The 24,637-nt window shown below is 41.3% G+C and overlaps 3 protein-coding genes across 11 annotated transcripts in view; 1 reads left to right on the top strand and 2 right to left on the bottom strand.

Annotated features, from left to right (window-relative positions):
* LOC309713612 (rab3 GTPase-activating protein catalytic subunit-like) overlaps nucleotides 1–16,983 on the bottom strand; it is a 30,730-nt gene extending 13,747 nt beyond the window's left edge. Inside the window, exons 1-4 of one of the 8 annotated variants that reach the window (XM_082545397.1) lie at nucleotides 16,358–16,983; nucleotides 15,492–15,619; nucleotides 15,123–15,187; nucleotides 14,207–14,336 (exon numbers count right to left, since the gene is read on the bottom strand). In XM_082545397.1, coding sequence (XP_082401523.1) covers nucleotides 14,207–14,336; nucleotides 15,123–15,142 — 150 coding nt within the window. In that variant the 5' untranslated portion in view covers nucleotides 15,143–15,187; nucleotides 15,492–15,619; nucleotides 16,358–16,983. Of the gene's footprint in view, nucleotides 1–14,206; nucleotides 14,337–15,122; nucleotides 15,188–15,491 lie in introns of those variants that run through there. The other 7 variants (XM_082545399.1, XM_082545400.1, XM_082545396.1 and 4 more) reach the window with 7 other exon arrangements.
* The window catches only part of LOC309713046 (uncharacterized protein), a gene marked incomplete at its 3' end in the record, with an annotated part of 462,222 nt that overhangs the window by 105,351 nt on the left and 332,234 nt on the right, over nucleotides 1–24,637 (top strand). The gene's annotated exons all lie outside the window — the stretch shown is intronic.
* Nucleotides 18,018–21,517, bottom strand: LOC309713600 (piggyBac transposable element-derived protein 4-like). 2 transcript variants are annotated; one of them, XM_082545378.1, is made up of 4 exons: nucleotides 20,984–21,517; nucleotides 19,897–20,088; nucleotides 18,767–19,704; nucleotides 18,018–18,677 (listed from the first exon to the last, which is right to left on the bottom strand). In XM_082545378.1, the coding sequence occupies exons 2-4, from the start codon at nucleotides 20,024–20,026 to the stop codon at nucleotides 18,129–18,131; spliced, it is 1,617 nt and encodes a 538-aa protein (XP_082401504.1). In that variant the 5' UTR covers nucleotides 20,027–20,088; nucleotides 20,984–21,517; the 3' UTR covers nucleotides 18,018–18,128. The 2 variants fall into 2 exon arrangements, with proteins under 2 accessions (XP_082401504.1, XP_082401503.1); XM_082545377.1 differs by having other exon boundaries at nucleotides 19,897–20,065.

The raw sequence follows: 24,637 nt of genomic DNA, 5'->3' as shown, positions 1-24,637 counted from the left end.
GGGTAACTTACACTGTGAGGACCCCTTTACCACTTCCTGTTTGATACACATGCCATGAGGTCACTGCTCTGGTGAGTTTTTTTAATTTTTATTTCATTTATTGCATACCTTTCTGATAAAAAAAACTCTTTGTCACACCCATAGTGCATCAACACCACAGTAGAGGCCATAAGCAACTGATGAACAACAAGATGGCGTCTGTCAGAAAAACGTGCTATGAGAGAAAGTAGGGTATTTTGTCAGCACCATCAGGATTTTTGCCTGACGGTGTTGACCCTTTTTCTAATGATTTTGGCAAATGTCACAAAAGTGTCCTATTCACTAATTATATTAAGTTATTTTTATTACTATTTCAGTCATATTACTTCCTGTGTATTTTACTGATATTTCTGCTTTACAGATGTGTTGAATATTATGGAATTTGCCTGATCTTGAATCTCATAGTTAATGTATACTTTATTAATCCTGTAGGAAAATGCTTAGTCCTCTGCATTTAACCCATTTACTCAGTGAAGCAGTGGGCAGCTACCAATCCATGACCCGGGGAGCAGTGTGTAGAGACGGTACCTTGCTCAAGGGTATCTCAGGATAGCCGCTGTTCAGTGGATTTGAACCCCCAACGATCATGGGGCAAACACTCTATCTACTGAGCTATCTCTGCCCCGAGAGCTGGTCTTTTAAGTGATGATGTATGAACCCTGCTTTCGGGTCCAAACTACTGTGTTTATTAAGGCTGTTGTGTTTTAACATGTTTTTATTCTTTTTTATCTTGTTCTATTTAATCTGAACAAGCCCCTAAAAACAGTCAGTGATCACTGTCAGCCTAACCATCGGGAACCCTCACGTTAACTTTTATCAAGTGGAAAAAAGTTTCACTGTGTTTATGTTACGCTAACATAGCTGTGTCGCTAGCAATCATGTAGCACATCATTATATACCAGCTAGTCCAACATCAGTAACCCTACAAACGCCACTGCTGTTTAGTTTTGTCTTCATTTATGTTGGAAGTGATAACAGAGCTGGTGTTAAGGTGGAAACCGGCGAGCTAACTTCTAACTCTGTTAAATTTCATATATTCTGTTTTCATGGATGCCTGGATGTTACACCTGGTAAAACAGCCACACTGATCATTTTATTAAAGATGAAAGAATTTAGACAGTTTGTAACTCTCAGTGATGCCGCAGAGTTCGTTTGACTTTGGGATCTGCAGCGGAGTTTGGACCTGGAAACGGCTAATGACATCAGACTTAAAGACCGGATAGCATTTCTGTTGCTTAATACATATTTGTGTTGTGAATATTCATCCTTAATATGTGTAAATGCATATGCTTCAGAAAAATTATAGCAATTACAAAATGGTACATTTCAGGCTAGAATAGCAAAGGGGAAGCTGTCAGTAGAGGAACAAAAGAGAAGGAACAGGGAGGATCAAAAAATAAGTAGAGAAAAAATTAACAGCCAGCCTGAGTTTCTCATAAAGGGAAAGATGGACAAATAGAGTGAAAGAGGGAAAAATAAAGAACATCAGTGATCTGAAAGGAAGAGAAAAAAGGCAGAAGAGAAGGTTTTGGAAACTAGCACAGAGAGTCAAAAGTAGAGAAAGTCCAGCAGGGTCTAAACACACAACCACAGAGTACTTTAGGAATCAAGGAGTAGTAGGCAGCTACTTGCTGGTGAACTATTAAGATGTAGAACTTGACGTGTGCAAAAACAGAATTGTTATGATGTGTCTTGTGATATTACAAAGGTTGTTAAGGTTTAATGGTCATTTTGAAAGAAATAATATCTTGCTTTCTACTCGTGTGTCACCACTTGTCAACTCCATAATATGGATTTTTTGTTTATTTTTCTGTTTTGAAGAACCATATATTTTCCTCCCTCATGATCTTCCAATAAAAATACGTAATTTTCTAAATAAATATGTAATTTTCATGCTGCTAAATATGATTGTTTCTTATGGAGATTAAATACAAGCTTCTGAAAATATGTATGACTGTAACTCTAATAATCCATCCATCCATTCATTCGCTTCCACTTATCCTTCTCAGGGTCGCGGGGAGCGCTGGAGCCTATCCCAGCTGTCATAGAGAGAGAGATGTTTCTCACCACATATCCAAACCGACATCATGACCAGCAGCTTTACAGCTGTGGCTCCAGCAAACATCAGCTGATACTAGAAAGTAATATTAAATAAATTCTAACAACAGCTGATCAAGCTTAAACGTGCTGCTGTTTTTTAGCGCGACAACCGCTGGCTTCCTCTTTCTGGCGCAAAGTGGGCGATAAACTAACGAGAGAGACGATCAGCTGATCATTGATCAGTTTCATGATTGAAGTAGAAACAGGAGAGGGAGGGTGAGAGAATGAGAGAAGAAGAGACAGCTGACAGTGTAAAGACACAGAATAACTCCAGCTTTGTGTCTTTTTCCATTGTAGCTGAAGTCCGGGACAAACTGTGCTCCTTTTCACCTCAATACGAAACGAGTAATATTTTCTCTGAATGCGGGACAATTCCGTTTTTTAGGGGACGGTTGGCAACTCTACTAACTAACCTTATGAATAAAATGAAGTTCACTATCAGTAACATCATAGCACCACCCAGCTGTAGAAACTCCATCATGCTGGCTAGTACGCAGTACGAGTTATTGTAACTGACTGTAAAAAGTCAGCACAACGAAAATAAACTCCACCTAAACTTGGTTTATATCTGACCCAGATAGACTGCAGGTCAGAACTTCTTACCTGAAGTTCAGTTCACCTGACACTCGGACCGGCGGCCGCCTCGGGCCTCTGCTCCTCCTGCCTCACCTTTCCCTCATCCACCTGGCCTCTTGTGGCAGCTCCGCCATAGCCACCACCAAACAACTGTGAAAACGTAAAGTGGGCAGCATCTGACTGCATTTCAATGGAAGACTGCAAAGCTGAGTGCAGACTTGTTTTTATTTTCTGCTATTTTCCATTGTTTCAAACTTGTCCAGGCCTTAGACCTCAGGTGTGTTCTCCCAAGTAGTACTTAATGCATAAAAATACTATTTTCATGAAAACACTGAATAAAATGTTGCTTTGTTGAAAAAGAATATGTACATTTGAAAAATAACATAAAATCAAGTTATACAAAGTGTCTTTGAATGGCAGAGATGTGTGCACATACCACAGAGCCATGGCTCACTGTCTGAGTGTCTAAATGAGTTTCACAGGCCTGAACGCTCGCTTGAAGTCGTTAATAATTCTTAACTTGTTGGATCTGCTGCTCACCACAAAGAAGCACAAGCATGAAATTTGGACTTTTAACCGTGTTTTTATAAGTTTTACAGCTTTTCCTAGTGATAAAAACCTCCTTTATTGCCATTCATGCTACACAAAGACATCAAGCAAATAACAATTAAATGACAGAAAAGTTTGTTTTTCACTTTTTACTACAGAAATCTCTGTTTTATATGACTACTGACAGGGGATTTTTAAAAATCACCCCGCAGTTCTTCAGCTGAGACACCTGAGTTAGAAAACACAAACACTGCAGTTGTGTTTACTCGTGAGGACGGTCACAGAGCGCTCGCACAGGAGACATTCATGGACTCGCGCTCTGTCACCGTCTGCTTTCTTTCTTTATACAACAGGAATTAATACATTCGTTCAGTGACATGAGCATGTACATGTGTGCGTGTGTGTGTGTGTGTGTGTGCGTGTGTGTGTGTGTGTGTGCGATGTCAGAACTGCTTGTTCAACTTCTTACTATCGCTGTGGAAAGATTCAGATACGAATATCAGAACACGTTTCATAAAGAACAATCAGTTCTGAGCAATGAAGAGATCATCATGCAGCATTCTATCACGAATAAACTTATATCATTAAAAGCTTATACTGACTAAACAAATACAATTTTCTATTGACATTCCCTCCTGTTGTCAGTATAACCTTTATACGGTTAATTTATGCGGTTAATCAATTTTCTATTGACAACTACAGTTTAAAAAACGAAAGGAAAAACTGTGCAGTTTGGGCAATGAGCTGTCAGGGCTTTTTTCTGTAATCTTACACGTTTATTTCTTACGATTTAAGTACAAAGAGCCGTGCCGACAGATTTCTGTCTTTGTCACATCAGCTTTTTCTTTATCATGTAGAAAAACAGTTAAATATGTCATCTTTACACTGACAGAAAGGAGAATTTCACTGGTCCAGCATACAGGGAGTGCAGAATTATTAGGCAAATGAGTATTTTGTCCACATCATCCTCTTCATGCATGTTGTCTTACTCCAAGCTGTATAGGCTCGAAAGCCTACTACCAATTAAGCATATTAGGTGATCTGCATCTCTGTAATGAGAAGGGGTGTGGTCTAATGACATCAACACCCTATATCAGGTGTGCATAATTATTAGGCAACATCCTTTCCTTTGGCAAAATGGGTCAAAAGAAGGACTTGACAGGCTCAGAAAAGTCAAAAATAGTGAGATATCTTGCAGAGGGATGCAGCAGTCTCAAAATTGCAAAGCTTCTGAAGCGTGATCATCGAACAATCAAGCGTTTCATTCAAAATAGTCAACAGGGTCGCAAGAAGCGTGTGGAAAAACCAAGGCGCAAAATAACTGCCCATGAACTGAGAAAAGTCAAGCGTGCAGCTGCCAAGATGCCACTTGCCACCAGTTTGGTCATATTTCAGAGCTGCAACATCACTGGAGTGCCCAAAAGCACAAGGTGTGCAATACTCAGAGACATGGCCAAGGTAAGAAAGGCTGAAAGACGACCACCACTGAACAAGACACACAAGCTGAAACGTCAAGACTGGGCCAAGAAATATCTCAAGACTGGTTTTTCTAAGGTTTTATGGACTGATGAAATGAGAGTGAGTCTTGATGGGCCAGATGGATGGGCCCGTGGCTGGATTGGTAAAGGGCAGAGAGCTCCAGTCCCACTCAGACGCCAGCAAGGTGGAGGTGGAGTACTGGTTTGGGCTGGTATCATCAAAGATGAGCTTGTGGGGCCTTTTCGGGTTGAGGATGGAGTCAAGCTCAACTCCCAGTCCTACTGCCAGTTTCTGGAAGACACCTTCTTCAAGCAGTGGTACAGGAAGAAGTCTGCATCCTTCAAGAAAAACATGATTTTCATGCAGGACAATGCTCCATCACACGCGTCCAAGTACTCCACAGCGTGGCTGGCAAGAAAGGGTATAAAAGAAGAAAAACTAATGACATGGCCACCTTGTTCACCTGATCTGAACCCCATTGAGAACCTGTGGTCCATCATCAAATGTGAGATTTACAAGGAGGGAAAACAGTACACCTCTCTGAACAGTGTCTGGGAGGCTGTGGTTGCTGCTGCACGCAATGTTGATGGTGAACAGATCAAAACACTGACAGAATCCATGGATGGCAGGCTTTTGAGTGTCCTTGCAAAGAAAGGTGGCTATATTGGTCGCTGATTTGTTTTTGTTTTGTTTTTGAATGTCAGAAATGTATATTTGTGAATGTGGAGATGTTATATTGGTTTCACTGGTAAAAAGAAATCATTGAAATGGGTATATATTTGTTTTTTGTTAAGTTGCCTAATAATTCTGCACAGTAATAGTCACCTGCACACACAGATATCCCCCTAAAATAGCTAAAACTAAAAACAAACTAAAACTACTTCCAAAAACATTCAGCTTTGATATTAATGAGTTTTTTGGGTTCATTGAGAACATGGTTGTTGTTCAATAATAAAATTATTCCTCAAAAATACAACTTGCCTAATAATTCTGCACTCCCTGTACAGTGAGCCACAGCCGCCCTATTTTGAAACTTCTTACATTTTCTCGTTACTTTTGGTTCAACAAATTTACAGGGAGTTATTGTTTCTGTCACTCTGAGCCTTCATTTAAAATAATCACCAGGGGACGTCACATAAAAAGAGATGACGTGTGCCATAGTAAAGGGTCCAAGTGGGCCGCTGTGTGGTTTTGATTTTTTGGCACAGCTCTGGAACGACTGCAGGTGTCCATAAGTTGTGGCCGCGGTACTTCAGCATCTAATGAGCCCTACAGAAGACGATCAAGCATAAAGGGAGTAACATGTCGTGGCAGGTAATTTCAAATGCAACGTTTCTATCAGCTGTGGAGATCAGGGAAATTATTTCACTGCTATGGTTCATGGTCATCATCATTACCATTGCAGTAATGACATTAATAACATAATCTACAGCATTGATATTGTATTCAGATGTTTAAACATATTGGTAGCCAATTAGCCTTTATTACAGGTGCAGTTATAACCACGTTAAACTGTTGAGTTAAATCTATAATCTTAAATGCTTTTGAATGCTTGTTATAATCTTAAATGTGTATGTGCTGATTCTGTTGCATTATAAAAGAAAGGCCTAACTCTGAGTACACTGTGTTAAAGTTGGAGAAGCGAGAGTCAGAAGATGGACCTGGCATGGAGACGAGGCGATGTTCTTTTCAAACTGTGTTAAAAGTCATTGTGGTTTTGATTTGACGTATGCATGTATTGTATCTGATGACGCATGAGGGGGCGTTAACCCTGATGAATCAAAAGCAATCTGAAGTGTCTTTTTGGGCGGAGATCTACAGCTGATGTTTTGCAGTGTACATCTCACCACGCTGCGTGTGGTCATTAAAATCAATTGTTTGACCAAGCTCTTCTGGACCATGGTTGTTTTTACTCTCCTCCTAAATATTGAACCCTTAACACAGCTCAACAAACATCAGCAAACACACAAACTGTTTTTGTGCAGTTTGTTTCACAGTGTGTTGCAGCTAAAAGCTGCTGTATTTCACAGAGACAGAAACGAGTTTGAGATAACTTCACTCAGAGATGGAGAAAGAATACAGGACAGGAAGAGGAGAGCTTATATTTAAAGGTATGGACTGCTCAGGACTGCTTGATGCAAATTTAAAGCTTGCATGGATTTCCTCATGTTCTCATATTGTGAAACACGCTGCAAAGCAAACCAACTGTGTTATTTAAAGAGCACATGAAAATCCTCTGCAGGTTAGTGCAGGATAATCAGGTTAGTTTACAGTAAAGAACTGCGTGTGACTGATGCACAATGGCTGTGGTGCTCGTGGTCTGTTACATCAAGTGTAACAGAGATGGATATGAATTTCAGCTGGTGATGCTTAAATATAGAAAAAAAAGACTGTGTAAACAGCGTCCTGTCAGTGTAGAGGGTGGAAATCAGCCAGGACAGTTCATGAAATACCTGCTTGCATCTTGTTGATTTGTGTAAAGAGCCACTACAGCTGATTTTAGGGTTCCCCCACTCTAAGATGGAAACCCCTGCTGAGCAAAATGAACAAAGGCTGCTCTCAGTTTTGCCAGAAAACATCTCAATGATCCCCGAGACTTTTGGGAAAATACTCTGTGGCCTGTTGAACTATCTCTGCTGCTCGTCTGCAGAAGTGACGAGTATCTCAGCCTTCCACACAGTGAGCCTTGTCTCTTCCTTCAGATTGTATCATGGACTTAAGATCTGTGGTTTGATCTCTCCTGGTTTATTTCTCAATGATCTCACTTGCTACAGTGACTACAATAAAAACATCCCGTTTGTGGAACAGCACATATGTGTCTGATCACTCTGCACTGCACGCTCAATACAAATCCCACCGCCAGTAAGGACCTCAGTCACAAAGAGAAAACCTCAACACATGCACAATACATGAATCCCAGCTGTCATAATGTGCACCAAAAAGGGATTAATACTGTTTTTTCTGCCCTTGCAGCGCTTTCTGTCATCTAGAGCCAGTTAATGTTTCCAGACCAGCCCTAAAGAAGTGAAAATGAATCCACTGTGTGTGCACACGTCATTGTTTTTAAGCCCCACAGATACAATCATAGTTTAACTGTACAATGCAATGTAGTCCAAATAATCCAGCACATATACAGCAGTGTTAGGGTTCAAATATCAAGGAGGGATACAGGAGGTAATCCAAAAAAATAACAACACTGATCCGGCCGGGTGAAGTCAAATGATGATTTTAATGACACGCGTGGAGAGACGACCGCTGTACGCAGACAGCATCGATCTCTAACTAACAATGCACGAGCAGATGTTTTATACCATTAGGGCTTAAATTTAATGACGCCCCTTCAACGTCAAACAGATACAATAGATACGTAGGTTTCACAACCAAAAAAGTTTCATTAACGATTTTAAAAAAAGTTCAAAAGAGCATCTTATTCGCCTCCGCGCCAGGTGTCTTCCGGTGGCTGTCTCCCCTCGCTTCTCCAAAACCTTGAACCATGCTCTGCAACAAACTAGCAATTCTGCACGCACAAAAATGCAGTGACCAGCAAATATTTGAACTCCTTGAACTCTTTCAAAATGCTATATTTTAGGTTTTACCTTTGGTAGAATCACACTTTTACTTTTCTGTGTTCGTGTATTTGAAGTGAAATTAAAGCTAATTATGGTTCAATGGCAAGAAAGTGAAAGTGGAAAGTGCTAAAAATAGAGAATTATCCTTTTAAGTGAATCTAAATATTTTCCTTCCTCTGTCTAAAAAAAAAGATTCATCTCCTCTCTCTGTTTATACCAACTCTACTGTCTGACTGGCTTTTGGAGACTCAGATTTGAAGCCAAACAGAAAAATCAATTTTGTTTTCACTGAATGTTTTCTAACAGTAAATATTTTTCTAACATTTGTTTCCAGTTTCTGTCTTTTCATGTGTTGTCCCTTAATCTGAACTGGAACCAAATGAAGCAGAGTGTAATCACCTACGAGCCATCCCGTCACAGTGAGTGGAAGCTACAGTATCATATACTGGCTCTTTGTGATTTACAATGTGAGCTATTCATGGTGGCCTAAAACAAACTGTGTGCATGCTCCTGTTGTTAAAGGGAATCCTCCTGCAAAGCCACAAGTCAGCGTCACCTCTGTTTCCTGGGCCCTATTTCAGGAAGCCGGTTTAGTGCAAACTCTGAGTAAGTATACCCTGAGTTAACGAAAACTCTGGGTTTTCGGTTTCACAAAGCGAGTTTAGATTAATTCTGAGTGAGTTACTATGACGACACACTCCGTGAAGCTAACCTGCCCCCTAGCAGGTTTACTTCAACTAACCCTGACGTTCTCCGCCTCTTTGTCAGAAACCTGACTGTAGGAAGTGTCAGACATGGCGTGCTCCTTCCTTGAAGAGCCAGTAGATGTTGAAGCACAAATTCTCCGCAGAGCTCTCCGCCGGGAGAGAGTGATTAGAGCGCGTTCGGACATTTGATCATTTCCTGATGATTTCCTGTGTGAACGTTACCGTTTTTCAGCACAATCTATAATTTATTTGAATAACATCCTCAGGCCTAATATTGCTCATGTGACACATCGCGGACATGCTCTCAGTTCTGTACATATTATTTGTATTGCACTTCGGTTTTTTGCAAACGGGAGCTTTCTGTATAATATTGGTGACGCTGCACGTTTCCAAGGCTACCGTCTGTCTGGCAGTCAGGAATGTTACAGTTGCACTGAAACGTCTCCTGTACTCGTCTGTGGTGTTCCCCGGTCATAGACCCACAAGATTTATCAAAGAGGGATGCCACAAAATTGCAGGTAGCAGGATGAACGAAACTTAATTCATGATGTGGTGACACTTGAACTACTACTTAAATTTTACATTTATTCCCACGGTTCCCAGGCGTGATTGGCTGTATAGATGGCACTCACATTCCAATCATTGCTCCTTCAGTAAATGAAGGAGACTATGTGAACAGGAAGTCTTTCCACAGCATTAATGTACAGGTACATAGTTCCCTGTAGCATTTCAAACTAACAAATTATTTCATTATAGTAATGGATGCTAATTTGTGTTCTCTGCACTGTGAAGATCATATGTGATGCTACCAACATTATCACAAATGTGGAAGCCAACTGCTCAGCCTCTGTGAGTGGTGGTGGTGGAGGACCTCCACCTGTTTTTCAGGCCTCCGCTTTTTTTTTCTTTCTGTTGGCTATAACGGGTCACATTTGAGCATACAGAGTAAGCAAATATGTACTTGTAATGTGCTCAGATAATTTCAATAAGTGCTTACAGAAAGAAAATTAATGTAGCCTCTAACTGCAATTGATTTACATGGGACAAACAGACCAAGCACTATGGCTCATAATACAATTACACCTCACCTGTTTGGACTATATTTTTATATTTCATCTTTACTTGCTGCCAGGAACGTTTGGGGCCTGTTGGGTTGCACCTGCGCTCACATCACATCACAAAATCAAATGTATGAAATAAAAAATAAAATAAAATATAATGAAATATAATAAGATAACGTGTTAAATGGGTGGAAATCCCTAGATCAATGTTTAAATTAACACTCACGCATTGACTCTGTCGGCTGTGTTTTGCCATGCATGCTCCCTTTCTTTTGCAGCTGACGCTGTGTTACTTTTTTCCCACAAAATTTGCATGTTATCAGCATATACTGCCATCAGAATTTCGGCCTGAAGCGCTGTAAAATACATTGACCGCGCCTTCTTTCCCTCCGTCTCCATGGTGACTCGCTTAATCTGTGCTCCACTAATCAGGGCTTTATGTATCCTCGTGCGCGCGCTTAACTTGGGGTTAAAGCAACTCCGCGTTGATTGAACTAATTGTTATCAGCCTTTCTGAAACCGAATATTCCGAGTTGGACAGTTCGGGGTTACTCAACCCTGAGTATCGTTTTTCACTCTGAGTTTTCTAAACCGGCTTCCTGAAATAGGGCCCTGCTTGTCCAAAGTGAACCGTGATGAAAAGATCAATTCATACAGAAGTGAAGCAGGAGTATCAGTCATGGACGCACGAGTTTGTTTGTTTTGTGGAACCACAAGGGAGCCTGGAGTGACTGGAGCTCCACTGGATCATCACCAGTAGGAAGAAAAAAAAACCCACCACGTGGAACTTTTTTGTAGAATCATTGCAAATTTTCCAGCACACAGTGGATGTGATCTGGGAATGCAGTTTCTTGCAACGTGTACTCAGATATTTATGCAATACTTATGTAAGAATGCTGTTTGTTGACTTCAGCTCAGCATTCAGTACAGGCATTCCCTCCAAGCTGATCACCAAACTTGTGGATTTTGGACTCAGCAACTCCAGGCGACCATGGTTCAGGGGATTGGGAAGCTCATCTATAACTGGAAGGTTGCCGGTTTGATCCCCCTGGTCGTTGTGTCCTTAGACAAGACGCTATATAAATGTAATCCATTATTATTATTATTATTATTATTATTATTATTATTATTATTATTATTATCTGTACCTGGATCATGGACTTTCTGACCAACAGACCCTGGCATGTAAGGTCAGGCCATAACTGCTCTACCACCATCACACTCAACACTGGCACTCCACAGGGCTGTGTGCTGAGCCCGTTCCTCTATGACTGCAGACCTCGGTCCGGATCCAACTCCATCATCCAGTCTGCAGATGACACCGCGGTGACTGTCTCATCAGAGACAATGATGAGTCTGCTACAGGGAAGAGTAAAGCACCTAGCTGTGTGGTGCTGACAATAACCTGCTCCTGAATACCAGCAAAACCAAAGAGCTCATTGTGGACTTCAGGAGGGAGAACAGAGACCCCCATGTCCCCATCTACATAAATGGCACAGCTGTTGAATGGGTCTCCAGCTTCAAGTTCTTGGGGACCCACATCTCTGAGAATCTGTCCTGGTCAACTGACACCTCCAGCCTGGTCAAGAAGGCCCATCAGCGCCTTTTTTTCCTTGAGGACACTGAAGAAGAACCACCTGTCTACTGACATACTGGTTAACTTCTACCACTATGTGATAGAGAGCATCCTGACCAACTGTGTCACACTCTGGTATGGGAACTGTTGCTGGCCACAAGGCACTGCAGCGGGTTGGGCAGTTTTCACCACAGGGACTCCACTTCCTGCCATTGAGGATGTCCACAAGAAGAGATGTCTATGCCGAGCACGCATCATTCTCAGGGACTCCTCTCATCCTGCCAATAAACTCTTCCAGCTCCTCCCCCCCAGAAGGTGCTACAGGAGCCTTCAGACTAAAACCAGCAGGTTTAGGAACAGCTCCTCCCCCACAGCTGTCACCCTACTGAACTCAGCCCCCGCTGAACCTTTCCATCCACACTCACTGAACCCTTCTACACTCCTCCTCCCAGTGACCATGATTTCATTCTCAACATTGTTACGTTCTAAGTCTAGGCGTGTCTTGAACGCAACACAACATTGGCCCACCACACTCCACCCAAAACAAGAACCCAAACAATAGTATCTTTTAAAATGCTAAGCAGCCATTTATTTGCTTCAGCAGTGAGCAGTGCCGAAAATAAACAAAACTCCCTAATGGTCCCTACGCTTTCCTACCCAAAATGAAAAACCAAACAAAAGACAATTCACTTACCTAACTCGCTACATGAAAAACAGGAGAAAACTTAATCAACAAAAATGGCTTCTCACGCCTACTAGGCTGCTGCAGTGAACAATATATAAATCAAATTCAAATCAAATTCAAATTTTATTTGTCACACACACACAACCATACACAGTATGACATGGGGGTGAAATGCTTGTAGCTGTACAATGCCCAACCATTAGATGACAGAAGAAAAGTTTTACAATATTTACAATTTACTACAAAAATTTACAAATTAACTTAGGAATTTACAGTAAAGAATGTGCAAATAGCAGAAGAGATTATAAAGATAAGGATTATAAATTATAGGAATTATAGAATTATAGGAAATGTGTGGTGGTGCATGTGGTGACGTGTGTGAGAGTCCAGTCTTATAGTGACGTGTTTGGGAGAGTGGTGGAAAAAAGGTGGAAAAAATACAAGGTGGAAAAAAAAAATACTCAATTGCTACTTTACAAATCTATTTACAGCTATATACAAAACTACGATACCAACACCACAATGATCACGACGCATGACAAACTGAAACACAGGGCTTAAATACATAGAGGGAGCAATCAGGGAACGGACAACAGGAGGGAAACACAGCTGGGGAAAATCAGAACTGACGAGACAAGGAAGCGTAACCTGAACACACTGAGATAAGACAGACCTTCAAAGTAAAACAGGAAACACATAACAGTCACGCCTAACACAAAACACTGACAACATTGGATCGTAACAACATTCACCACATGCTCACATTGGTTACTGCTATAGTTTTACGACACTGACAGAGTCTCTGTTATAGTGCCTACACTGTTCACTGTTACAGTCTGTTCAGAGAGCTACGCTTCCACTGCTGTAGATATATTCATAGCACTCTGTAGATCTGTTTACCTCACACCGATACATCTGCATATATGTAGCACATCTGTATATTTGTTCACAGTACACCTGTATATCTGCCCATCTGTACAGCAATACAGAACATCTGTATGCTACACCATCTGTATATCTGTACATATGTATACAACAGTACATCTGTATATCTGCTCTCTACTGAACTTATACATAATCTGCTCTTATTGCACTTACTGATTAGATGCAAACTGTATTTTGTTACCCTGTATTTAGACATGTGTAATGACAAACGTTGAATTCTAAATGCTATCCTAAACATTTAAACAGCTACAGGAGAAGTTTTTAGAAGACCAGTAAAGAGAGCATGGAGGCAGATGGAGGATGCCAAGTCCACTGTATCTACACACTTCCTGTTTCCACCTCATCCTTCCAGTGCTTTACTACTATGGGCTCAATTGTGGTCATAAATATTTTGTACTTGTAAATCAGTTTTGTACTTGTAAATCAGGATTTGTGTGTGTAAAAAAGATTTGTGTGTGGACTTATCCAAAAAATATGTGTGAAAGTCTGCACTAAACTTTCAAGTTACAAGTACGAATTTTGACCCTATTTTTCTTCCTCTCATCTGATTGGCCAATGTCATGTCAATCACAAATTTAACTATCCAATCAGAGAACACGATTGCGTGTCCCGCGAAAAATTGGCAACACAAAAAAAGAGAAATGAAATGACTATTTAGTGTATATCAATGTGTGTGTCTCCTATATGATATATGCAAGTGACATTTTTTACTGTAACAGCGATTCATACAGGAAAATAATGACCAATGACCGCAGCCGCGTTGTACATTTTTTTCAGTTTCAATATTTTTTTCGGTTTCATGTCAAGGTGGCATTGTTCTGATCCCATACACACACAAATCCTGATTTACAAGTACAAAATATTTATGACCACAATTTGAGCCCATATACTCTCTCTACCACAGCTGCCTTTGAACTTGCCTGGGCCAGGTCTGAGTCCAGCTTTGCTACTCCTGCCAGGTCACATGACACAGGGGTGTGGTCTGATGTCAGCAGGCAGGTCAGTGGAGCCGTCTGGTGATGGATATATGGCAGTGAAGCAGGAGGAGGCCTGAGAACAGACAGCAGGCTTAACTAGCAGGACAAAGTAGCATGTAGTACTTGAAGGAGTCATCACAGCCAATCAGCTCTCAGGAAAATGGAACATCACATAAATATTTCTCTTCTTTGATTTTCATCAATGTATTTCCTTTGATAGATTTTCCGTCAACACTTCTGCTTGATCAGAAGCTCATAGGCAGTTCCTGTCACTCTACAATAAAACAATGTAAAGGCTGCGCTCTCTGCCCTCCCACTAGCTGACACAAGTAAACTGTGCTAAGATGCCCTACATGGACTAAGGTTCTTGGCCACACACATATAGATTTAGTTGGCTGTAGAAATCCATGCCATGAAGCTCCCAGCGCACATTTTTGATGCTTCTGTCTGTGGAAGAGCAGGTTTGGAGCTCTGCAGAGCCTTGGTGACTTTTACTGACTATGCACCCCTACCCATTTATTATGAACTAACAGCACAACGGTTTGTGCTTTTTTCTATAATACACATGTATGATTTAGATTTGTACTTATGTGGCAGCTATTCACTGACCTGACAAAGTTATTTTCCATAAAAACTAAAAGTGTTGAAATTCTCAGAAAATGAATGAGACGTGCATGCAATTTGACATATTTTATTGTTTTCTGTGTGTGTTTGTCTGTGTGAAGTTTTGATGTGTATGTGAAAAACACAATTTTGAAAACACAGGAAAAAGACCTCAAGACATGTTTTCCTTTACTTTCTATGAAACAAAAATTCCCACCAAGGCTTTTCAGTGTGAAATTTAGTGTATAGAAAATACCTGTGCCAGGTTGTCTCCATCTAGTGGTGAACATGGCCTCACCACTACATCAAGTGAGCTTTTCACTGTGCACAGTGACACAAAAGTCATTTAACAATTTTAAAAAAAGCAATGTTACAGATTCAGTAAGAACTGAAGTTTATCATAATCCTTCAAGTTTCACTCAGTAACAGCAGCTTTTTAATATTATTGGCTATATTTTAGAGTCACATTTATATGAAATGTCAAACAATCACAGAGTGACACTGAACTAAACAATCAATGCCATGTGAGTTGTTCTTGTTTGTTCTTTATCTCGGATTTATTGTAAGCAGCGGGAGTAGAAGCTAAAGAAAAATAGTAAAGACATGAATGAATCTCTGCTCTTACAGCTTTTATTGTGCCATAATGTCTGCTTTGAAACTGTCCTCTTGCTCGTCTCTTGGATGCTCACCTCTTCTTCACCTGTTCCTTTGACCAAACTGCTGCACTCTCGTTCTCTGCTCTCGCCTCCTCTTCTGGTTATAATTAGGATGCAGTCAGCATGTGCCAAACAAACTCCCCCCAAATCGATCATGTTTGATATGATGATGACGTTTTTAACATCTTATTTATGCACTTGTTGGGTGGGAAAGAGTAAACAAAGATGGGGCATAGAAGCAGAACTGAGTCCTACGTGTGGCAGGACAGTAACTGTGTGTGTATGTGTAAGCATTTAAACACTGCAGAGAGTCAAATTAACAGTAACACTATTTTGTCTAAGTCCGCCATTGTAGAAATTCATTTCACCGAAACAATAACATGGCGCACAATGTGACAATAAACGTATAAAACACAAATTCTTACCTAGCAGGAGAATAAATAATCAGTATTTTAAGGCTACTGCATGTATAGATGTCACTGCTGGCTCACATAAGCTAGCTCTGAGACCCGCCAGAGTTTACGCCACAGTTGACTGTCGCGAAAGAGTCGTAAATCACCGGCATTGTAAAACTTAAAATGATTCCAGGGCATGTTATAAAACACCCAATAGATGTACTGGATATTAAACGGTATCAAACGACTAAATGAACACAGGGTTACAATTACATGCTCACATCGTCACATCGAGAGTTTATTCATTAATCATCAGAGTTCAACAATTTTACATCCAGTTGAAAACAGCTTCACTAACGCCAGCAAAACAGGCTAACAGTATATAAGAGCACAAAAACAGCCGTGCTTATCAACAGCTCGACATATCCTCAACAACTCACCTCAGTATGTGTAACCCGTTCATGTGTTACGCCTGTTGTTCTTGCGTTGTGTTCTGGCGTGAAAGTAAGAGGCAGGAGACAGTACTGGGTCTTTGGCTCTTTACTGCACATCTGCAACACAGAAACATGTGTCTGATCTGTGTGTGTCACGCGACTGCCAGTACACCTCTCCTCCGGCCATGTTGAAAGCAGCTGTGTCTGCAGCTTCATTAACACTACAATAATATAATGAATCAAATACAACAAATTGTTTTAAAACATTAACTTAAGCTCTCAAAAACAAAAAGCACAAAATAAATAATATGTCACTGAAAAAACATCAAAAACAACTTATAAGAACAATAAACAAAATAATTCAAAAACAAATAAACAGTCAGATAAATACAATTCAATAACCAGGACCCAATATTCTGGTACTTATAGTTCAAACATTATACTTCAGTACAATTATATTAATAACCGCCATCTAACAGGCAGTACAACACTGTACTTATAAAAACAATGAATGAAAGACAGCATCTCCAAAACATAAGAACATCTCCATACCTGCAACACAGAAATATGTGTCTGATCTGTGTGTGTCACGCGACTGCCAGTACACCTCTCCTGACGAAGGAAAAAAGAGTGCATGCTGTTAACACTTACACCCCCGGAGAGCAGTCATTTCGGGGTAGTACCTTAGACCCCCGCGGAGTCATCATTTTGCGTTTCTACCTTTAAAAGCCGGAGAGCAGTCAAATGCTGGAAGTGGAAGCTAAATTGGCTAGTCATTCATATGTATATTGGGTCGTTACCTAGGAATTCTGGAGGGAGGGGATTGGGGGAGAAATCAACACACATGAGTCTAGGTCCTTTGTTGCTGACATTTATTGATAAAAACAGTAGTTTCATTTCATGTTATTTCCTTTTTCATTTCAAGCAAGGAAGTGGATGTAGTTAGTAAGTAAGATATTTCAGACATTATTCTGACACAGAGGAGGAGATACTGGAATTATAATTAGTATCTATGCATGCATTTGTGATTTTGTTTGACCTTCCCATTGCTCACAATTTGAATTTGTTCACACTGCAGATGAGTGTCTCAGTCCCCAAACAAGCTCTCTTTTTCGGTGGAGAAGCAGTCTCCTCATCCGCAGTGAGTGTGGAGAAATCAACACACATGAGTCTAGGTCCTTTGTTGCTGACATTTATTGATAAAAACAGTAGTTTCATTTCATGTTATTTCCTTTTTCATTTCAAGCAAGGAAGTGGATGTAGTTAGTAAGTAAGATATTTCAGACATTATTCTGACACAGAGGAGGAGATACTGGAATTATAATTAGTATCTATGCATGCATTTGTGATTTTGTTTGACCTTCCCATTGCTTACAGTACAAAAAACCAACCATTTGTACACATATGTACTAATAATAATAAAAAGTGAGTGCAACACTGCAACCCGTCACCCCGTCGTTCAGTGGTCGTTGATCAGTGGTCCATTGTGGCACCATTCAGAGCACTGGTACAATAGTACCAGCAAGATATGGGAAGACATTGCAAATGTACTTGGATTTTAGGTTGCAAGCCACCCAAAACTTGATCCCAAACTTGTCAGGTTTACTTGCAAACACTTGGAGTGTTTCAGTATGCCATCTTAGGGAGAACTCAACACACATGTAGGTCCTTTGTTGCTGACATTTATTGATGAAAATAGAAAAAAAACCAACCGTTTGTACACATGTTTACAAATAATAACAAAAATTGAGTGAGTACATTACAACATTTTCAGCAATCACTCACAATCCTGGCACTGCCACGGTATCTGTCGCCTGCATTTACCACATGTGTACCTGTAGCAGTGAACACATCGCACAGTGGCCTGATTTTTTTTGCATCTGTGTTTGACCTGACACGTGGCCCTTTTTCCAGGGCTCGGTGTGGAGGGTTGTGTCCGAAGCAACTGTTCTTTTCTTTCCTTCTTCGCAGCTACATGAGAGTGAGCCAATTCGGTTGCAAGGGCTACCAGGAAGTCCACCCGTCTTTCCTTCGTCCCGGTGCATTCTTGATACAGCACATGTGCATTCAGTGCTGCCATGTCAATCATGTTATAAAACACGGCAACTGGCCAGCGCCGTGTTCCTTTGCGGACAGTGTACTCCCGAACCATCTGGTCCATCACATCCACGCCACACTTTGTCTTGTTGTAAAGGGTGACAGTGTTTGGCTTCCTTTTGGTAGTGTTTTCGGTCTGAACCACGCTGTGCATGCTGCTAAGAATATATACTGTCTTCTTCCGTTTGGCCGCATACGCCGTCAGCGTGGCAGCAGAGGTTGAAAACACCTAAGAAATAAGATAAATTGTTAATTCCATAGCCCTTTTACACACAATGAAACACATAAACATAGAACCACAAAAGACCTGCAACATACCTGAGTGGTGAATTCATTGCGATCTGTCTGTCTAGTGGATTGAGGAATTTCCCTGCGAATCTTGTTGACTGTGCCGAGGATGGTGGTTTTCCGTCTAAGAAGTTTTTGCGCAAGTGAAAGCGATGTGAAAAAATTGTCAGTGGTAACATTTCTGCCCTTGTCCAGGAATGGTTCCATCAGCCTCATAACTACATTTTCGGAAAGTCTCTCCCCAGTGGGACGATTGGGGTCCTTGCCAAGATATGGGAAGACATTGCAAATGTACTTGGATTTTAGGTCGCAAGCCACCCAAAACTTGATCCCAAACTTGTCCGGTTTACTGGCAATATACTGCAGGAAACTGCACCGAGTTTTTGATGGGAAAAGCTGTTCATTGATGGTGATATGTAGACCAGGGTTGTAGCACGTGATGCAGTTGGTGACAAATGATCCCCACACACTGGAAATTGCTGCGAACTTATCAGTCTTTGCTCGATCACAGCGGGTGGACTTGTCATCAAAGCGTAGGTGTTGCATGATGTCTTGGAAGCGGTTTCGTGCCATAGTTCCAATTATCTGTGGGTTTCCCAGGTTTGCTGACCAGCAGTCATTTACAGATGGAACCCTGTAAACCCCCCGCAAGATGACAATAGCAATAAATGCCATTAGTTCAGGGAGGTCCATGAACCAACAAACATGCTCCGTTTGCTGTGCATGTTGAATAGTCCATTCTTGAATGCTACGAAGCATGTCAAGAGTGATGAAACACAGGAAGCTCTGAAGGCGACTCAAGATACTTCTCCTGGCCTTAGCCGTTGGCTCTCCATCTGCAGCGTACGGTTCTATAGGGGTGAAAGGGAGACGGGTCCCCACATGTTCTTCACGCCACACTGTGCCATCTTTCGCTGTCTCAGTCCCCAAACAAGCTCTCTTTTTCGGTGGAGAAGCAGTCTCCTCATCTGCAGTGTGAACAAATTCAAATTGTGAGCAATGGGAAGGTCAAACAAAATCACAAATGCATGCATAGATACTAATTATAATTCCAGTATCTCCTCCTCTGTGTCAGAATAATGTCTGAAATATCTTACTTACTAACTACATCCACTTCCTTGCTTGAAATGAAAAAGGAAATAACATGAAATGAAACTAACCGGAAGACTGATCAGACAGCTCTGAGTCCGAATCCGGCTGAACTTCTAGGTCTTCTCCATCCGAGTCACAAGGGTCGACTTCCGCCAGGATCATTTCCAACGCCTGCTGGGTGGTGAGTCTTCTCTGCATTTTCTTTCCTTGGAGAGGAGGTCCGTACACCACAGGATTCTTCAGGGCAATGAAGGGTTAGGCTAAGTGCAGTGAGATTGTATCATATATATACCCTTGATCACAATTGATCAGTGGGGTCAGGTCACACTGATCAGCGGGGTCACACCCCCGTCGTTCAGTGGTCGTTGATCAGTGGTGCCACAATGGACCACAGAACGACGGGGTGACGGGTTTCCTGCAGTATATTGCAAGTAAACCTGACAAGTTTGGGATCAAGTTTTGGGTGGCTTGCAACCTAAAATCCAAGTACATTTGCAATGTCTTCCCATATCTTGCTGGTACTATTGTACCAGTGCTCTGAATGGTGCCACAATGGACCACTGATCAACGACGGGGGTGTGACCACATAACAATGCAACCCGTCACCCCGTCGTTCAGTGGTCGTTGATCAGTGGTGCCACAATGGACCACAGAACGACGGGGTGACGGGTTTCCTGCAGTATATTGCAAGTAAACCTGACAAGTTTGGGATCAAGTTTTGGGTGGCTTGCAACCTAAAATCCAAGTACATTTGCAATGTCTTCCCATATCTTGCTGGTACTATTGTACCAGTGCTCTGAATGGTGCCACAATGGACCACTGATCAACGACCACTGAACGACGGGGTGATGGGTTGCAGTGTTGCACTCACTTTTTATTATTATTAGTACATATGTGTACAAATGGTTGGTTTTTTGTACTGTAAGCAATGGGAAGGTCAAACAAAATCACAAATGCATGCATAGATACTAATTATAATTCCAGTATCTCCTCCTCTGTGTCAGAATAATGTCTGAAATATCTTACTTACTAACTACATCCACTTCCTTGCTTGAAATGAAAAAGGAAATAACATGAAATGAAACTACTGTTTTTATCAATAAATGTCAGCAACAAAGGACCTAGACTCATGTGTGTTGATTTCTCCACACTCACTGCGGATGAGGAGACTGCTTCTCCACCGAAAAAGAGAGCTTGTTTGGGGACTGAGACACTCATCTGCAGTGTGAACAAATTCAAATTGTGAGCAATGGGAAGGTCAAACAAAATCACAAATGCATGCATAGATACTAATTATAATTCCAGTATCTCCTCCTCTGTGTCAGAATAATGTCTGAAATATCTTACTTACTAACTACATCCACTTCCTTGCTTGAAATGAAAAAGGAAATAACATGAAATGAAACTACTGTTTTTATCAATAAATGTCAGCAACAAAGGACCTAGACTCATGTGTGTTGATTTCTCCCCCAATCCCCTCCCTCCAGAATTCCTAGGTAACGACCCAATATACATATGAATGACTAGCCAATTTAGCTTCCACTTCCAGCATTTGACTGCTCTCCGGCTTTTAAAGGTAGAAACGCAAAATGATGACTCCGCGGGGGTCTCAGGTAGAAGCCTTCTTGACTTGACTGCTCTCCGGCTTTTAAAGGTAGAACGGTAGAAGCTGGGAATTCCAGTGTTAAAAAAAGACTGCCGCGAGTAGCCGCTAGCAATCAGGCTAACTTAGCATGCTAGCATTTTAGCTGCGTTCTCGGCTAAAACTCATAAGCGTATATTAGTGAACTCCGCCCTCCACAAAACTTATCCCGAATGAGTCTCTTAATGACAAACAAAAACGCGGCGGTTTGGCTGTATTCACATTGCAGCTTGGGATCTGAACAAACTTTAATTAGCTGAGAGCAACGTGGCAGTGACTTACCTCCGGCCATGCTGAAAGGAGCTGTGACCGGGGCACACATGCACGCGCCTACGTCACCACGCAGCGCACACACACATGAACGCACTATACACATATGCAGCATATTTATATTACTTGGTTTTAGAGTTGGAGTATTTACATATTGATCTGAAATATTTTGCTGCTGAACAGCAGAGTTCCAAAGCGTCCCCCTGTAACCATGGTTACGCAGATGCGTTCCGACTGTCACGTCACCGAGGAGAACCTGTTTCAAATGTATACCTGGATCAACCTGCAATCAGTTTGAAAAGTTTTCTGCTGAGATCCGCAGCTCGACTTCCTGGCACCCCGGGATAAGATGAGTTGCTGTGTTTTTCACGGAGAAAAAATAACGTCAGTGTTAGATGAAAAAAAAAGATGCAAGCAGAAGAGGACAGCAGATTGAGAAGAGATTTCTTCAAACGGTAAGGAGCTTCTAACAAGTGATATCTGATAAGCTTAAAACTTAAATCTTAAATCTAATGTCCAGATTCATGCTAAACTTTTCTGATTACTCCGTGTATCTGCACCGTTAGACTTTTCATCGCCACTTTACGGTAACATACTGGCGTCACTGCTGCCAGCGTCATATCGTGACGCCGTGTTACGCTAGCTTACCTTTCTGCAGGATGATACCGTTTTTTGCTGGTGTGGTATAATACTCTTGGACAAATTATGGTAACGCACCGTAGCCTTTTTTACGGTATCTCACTGGCGACAGTTATGTCAGTGAGATACCGTTATGTCGTTATGTCGTAAATTACGTCAACAAAGTAACATCATACTGTGATTAATAAATTGGTATACTACCGTTTATTCACGGTATGTCACTGTAAGCCCGCTGCAAGGTAATAAACTGCAATATATTAACCAGTAACTTACCGTTGGTACGCATCATCAGTACCAAAAATATTCATCTCTGCTAGAGGACACCGTGTCCTAACAGGCGGTCATTTACTCTTTTAAAAGGTCGTAATTTACCGTAATTTCAGTTAACAGTAACATACTGTAAGAGACTGGAGGGTTCCAAAAAAGTTGGATGGATGGATACACACACACACACACACACACACACACACACACACACACACACACAAAATATAATTCATGTGCTTTACACCACTTTATTTCAATTCTGATTCTTCCCTGCTGAAATACACATTTCCAAAATCAAAAACTGAAAAGAACTGAAAACATATTTTCATTGAGGAAGCACTTGTTTTTACTAAACCATGTAATCCATTATTTTCTCAGATGGTTGTACAAACAATAACAATATTATGTCATATCCATATCATGGCAGACAACACATGCTCAAGTGTTGGGTTTCCTTACTTATATTTTGTAGGGTCTCAAACCTACAATGTGAAGTGCCTTGGCATTCATTTTGTTGGCACCATACAAACAAACTGAATTGTAATGGATATAATATCAAGCCCCACACGTCTGCCTTTATATACACTTTGTCCAAAATACTGGCTCACACGACCAAATCATTGCACAAAACAGGGTCCACAAGGACATGGATGAGCGTGTGTGGTGTGAAGGAACTTGACTGACCTGCACTGAACCCTGATCTTGCTTTGTGGACTGAGTTCATTGATTTGTAGGGTGAGCCAATACATGTGACAATTAAAGTGTAAGTAGCTGAAATAATTTTTAACAAACGGGTAAAAGAAGGTTAGCACTGTTGCCACACAGCAAGAAGGTCCTGAGTTCAATTCCACCATCAGGTCTTTCTGTGTGGAGTTAGCATGTTCTCCCCGTGTTTGCGTGGGTTCTCTCCGGGTACTCCGGCTTCCTCCCACCGTCCAAAGACATGCAGCTTGTGGGGATAGGTTAATTGGATAATACAAATTGCCACTAGGTGTGAATGTGCGAGTGAATGTGAGTGTGAATGGTTGTCTATCCCTGTGTGTTGGCCCTGCGACAGACTGGCGACCTGTCCAGGGTGTACCCCGCCTTTCGCCCTATGACAGCTGGGATAGGCTCCAGCGCCCCCCGCGACCCTGAAAAAGGATAAGCGGAAGTGAATGGATGGATGGATGGGTAAAAGAAGGGAAAAAAATCAAAACTGTTGCACTCAAAAAAACCTATTGGACAGAGACAGCGTCTTGCAAGATGGCGAGAGAGCTTGTCTTCATTGTTGCTCGTCTTGTGTAAATGTCCAGAAAGCATGGGCCATGGATCATCTGTGGAGACATGGGTAACAACACATTGGTCACTTAAATTATACAAGAAATTTACTAATTTCCCTAATTTGAAGTTCTCCACTCAAATTCAGTAAGCCACTGGAGGAAAGTTGTGACATGAGGGTTAATGTGAACAACCTTTCGCTTCACAGTGGTCCCAGTCTTCCTGCTTGTCCCAACCTTGGAGGTACATTTTGTTCCCTCTTCAGGGTTTATCCTTACAAAAAACCTTGCACCCGCTGACTCCTGGTATTCCAGGTTCAATACATAGAATGAACCAAAGAAGACTGACATTGCATCAGCACAGGTGTTCTCTTTGTCCAGCTCAACAATTACACGCCCCTCTGCACTCACCATCCAGCAGGTGGCGGTCATTGAACTTTGTCCTTAAATGTATAGGGGCAACATGTTGTCATTATGCAACATAAAATAATTTCAATACTTCACTTCTTCACACTGTCTAGATAGTCATAAAGCAAATAGCTACGTACAGTTAATTATTAATGGCCTTGTGTACATAGGTCCATTTTAACATATTATAATTGTATATAATTGGGAATTATTCTGCACATTAAACACACCTAACAAAGAGTCAGCCCAGTTAAAGTACCGGAGGTGAATCAACTGTATGGTTATTTTGGAGTTTATAGTTTGTGCTGCTGTTAAACTTTACAG

Source organism: Aulonocara stuartgranti, assembly GCF_965226115.1.
Source record: "Aulonocara stuartgranti genome assembly, chromosome: 8".
NCBI lineage: Eukaryota > Metazoa > Chordata > Actinopteri > Cichliformes > Cichlidae > Aulonocara > Aulonocara stuartgranti.
Note: the sequence above shows the minus strand (reverse complement) of the source record. Positions and strands in the feature narration are given on the sequence as shown.

Coding starts and splice junctions, on each gene's coding strand:
- LOC309713600 (XM_082545377.1), bottom strand. CDS start 21,112: ATGCATGCATTTGTGATTTTGTTTGACCTTCCCATTGCTCACAATTTG. Junction 19,705..19,896: donor GCTGTCTGATCAGTCTTCCG/GTTAGTTTCATT, acceptor TTCACACTGCAG/ATGAGGAGACTGCTTCTCCA. Junction 18,678..18,766: donor GCAATGAATTCACCACTCAG/GTATGTTGCAGG, acceptor CTTATTTCTTAG/GTGTTTTCAACCTCTGCTGC.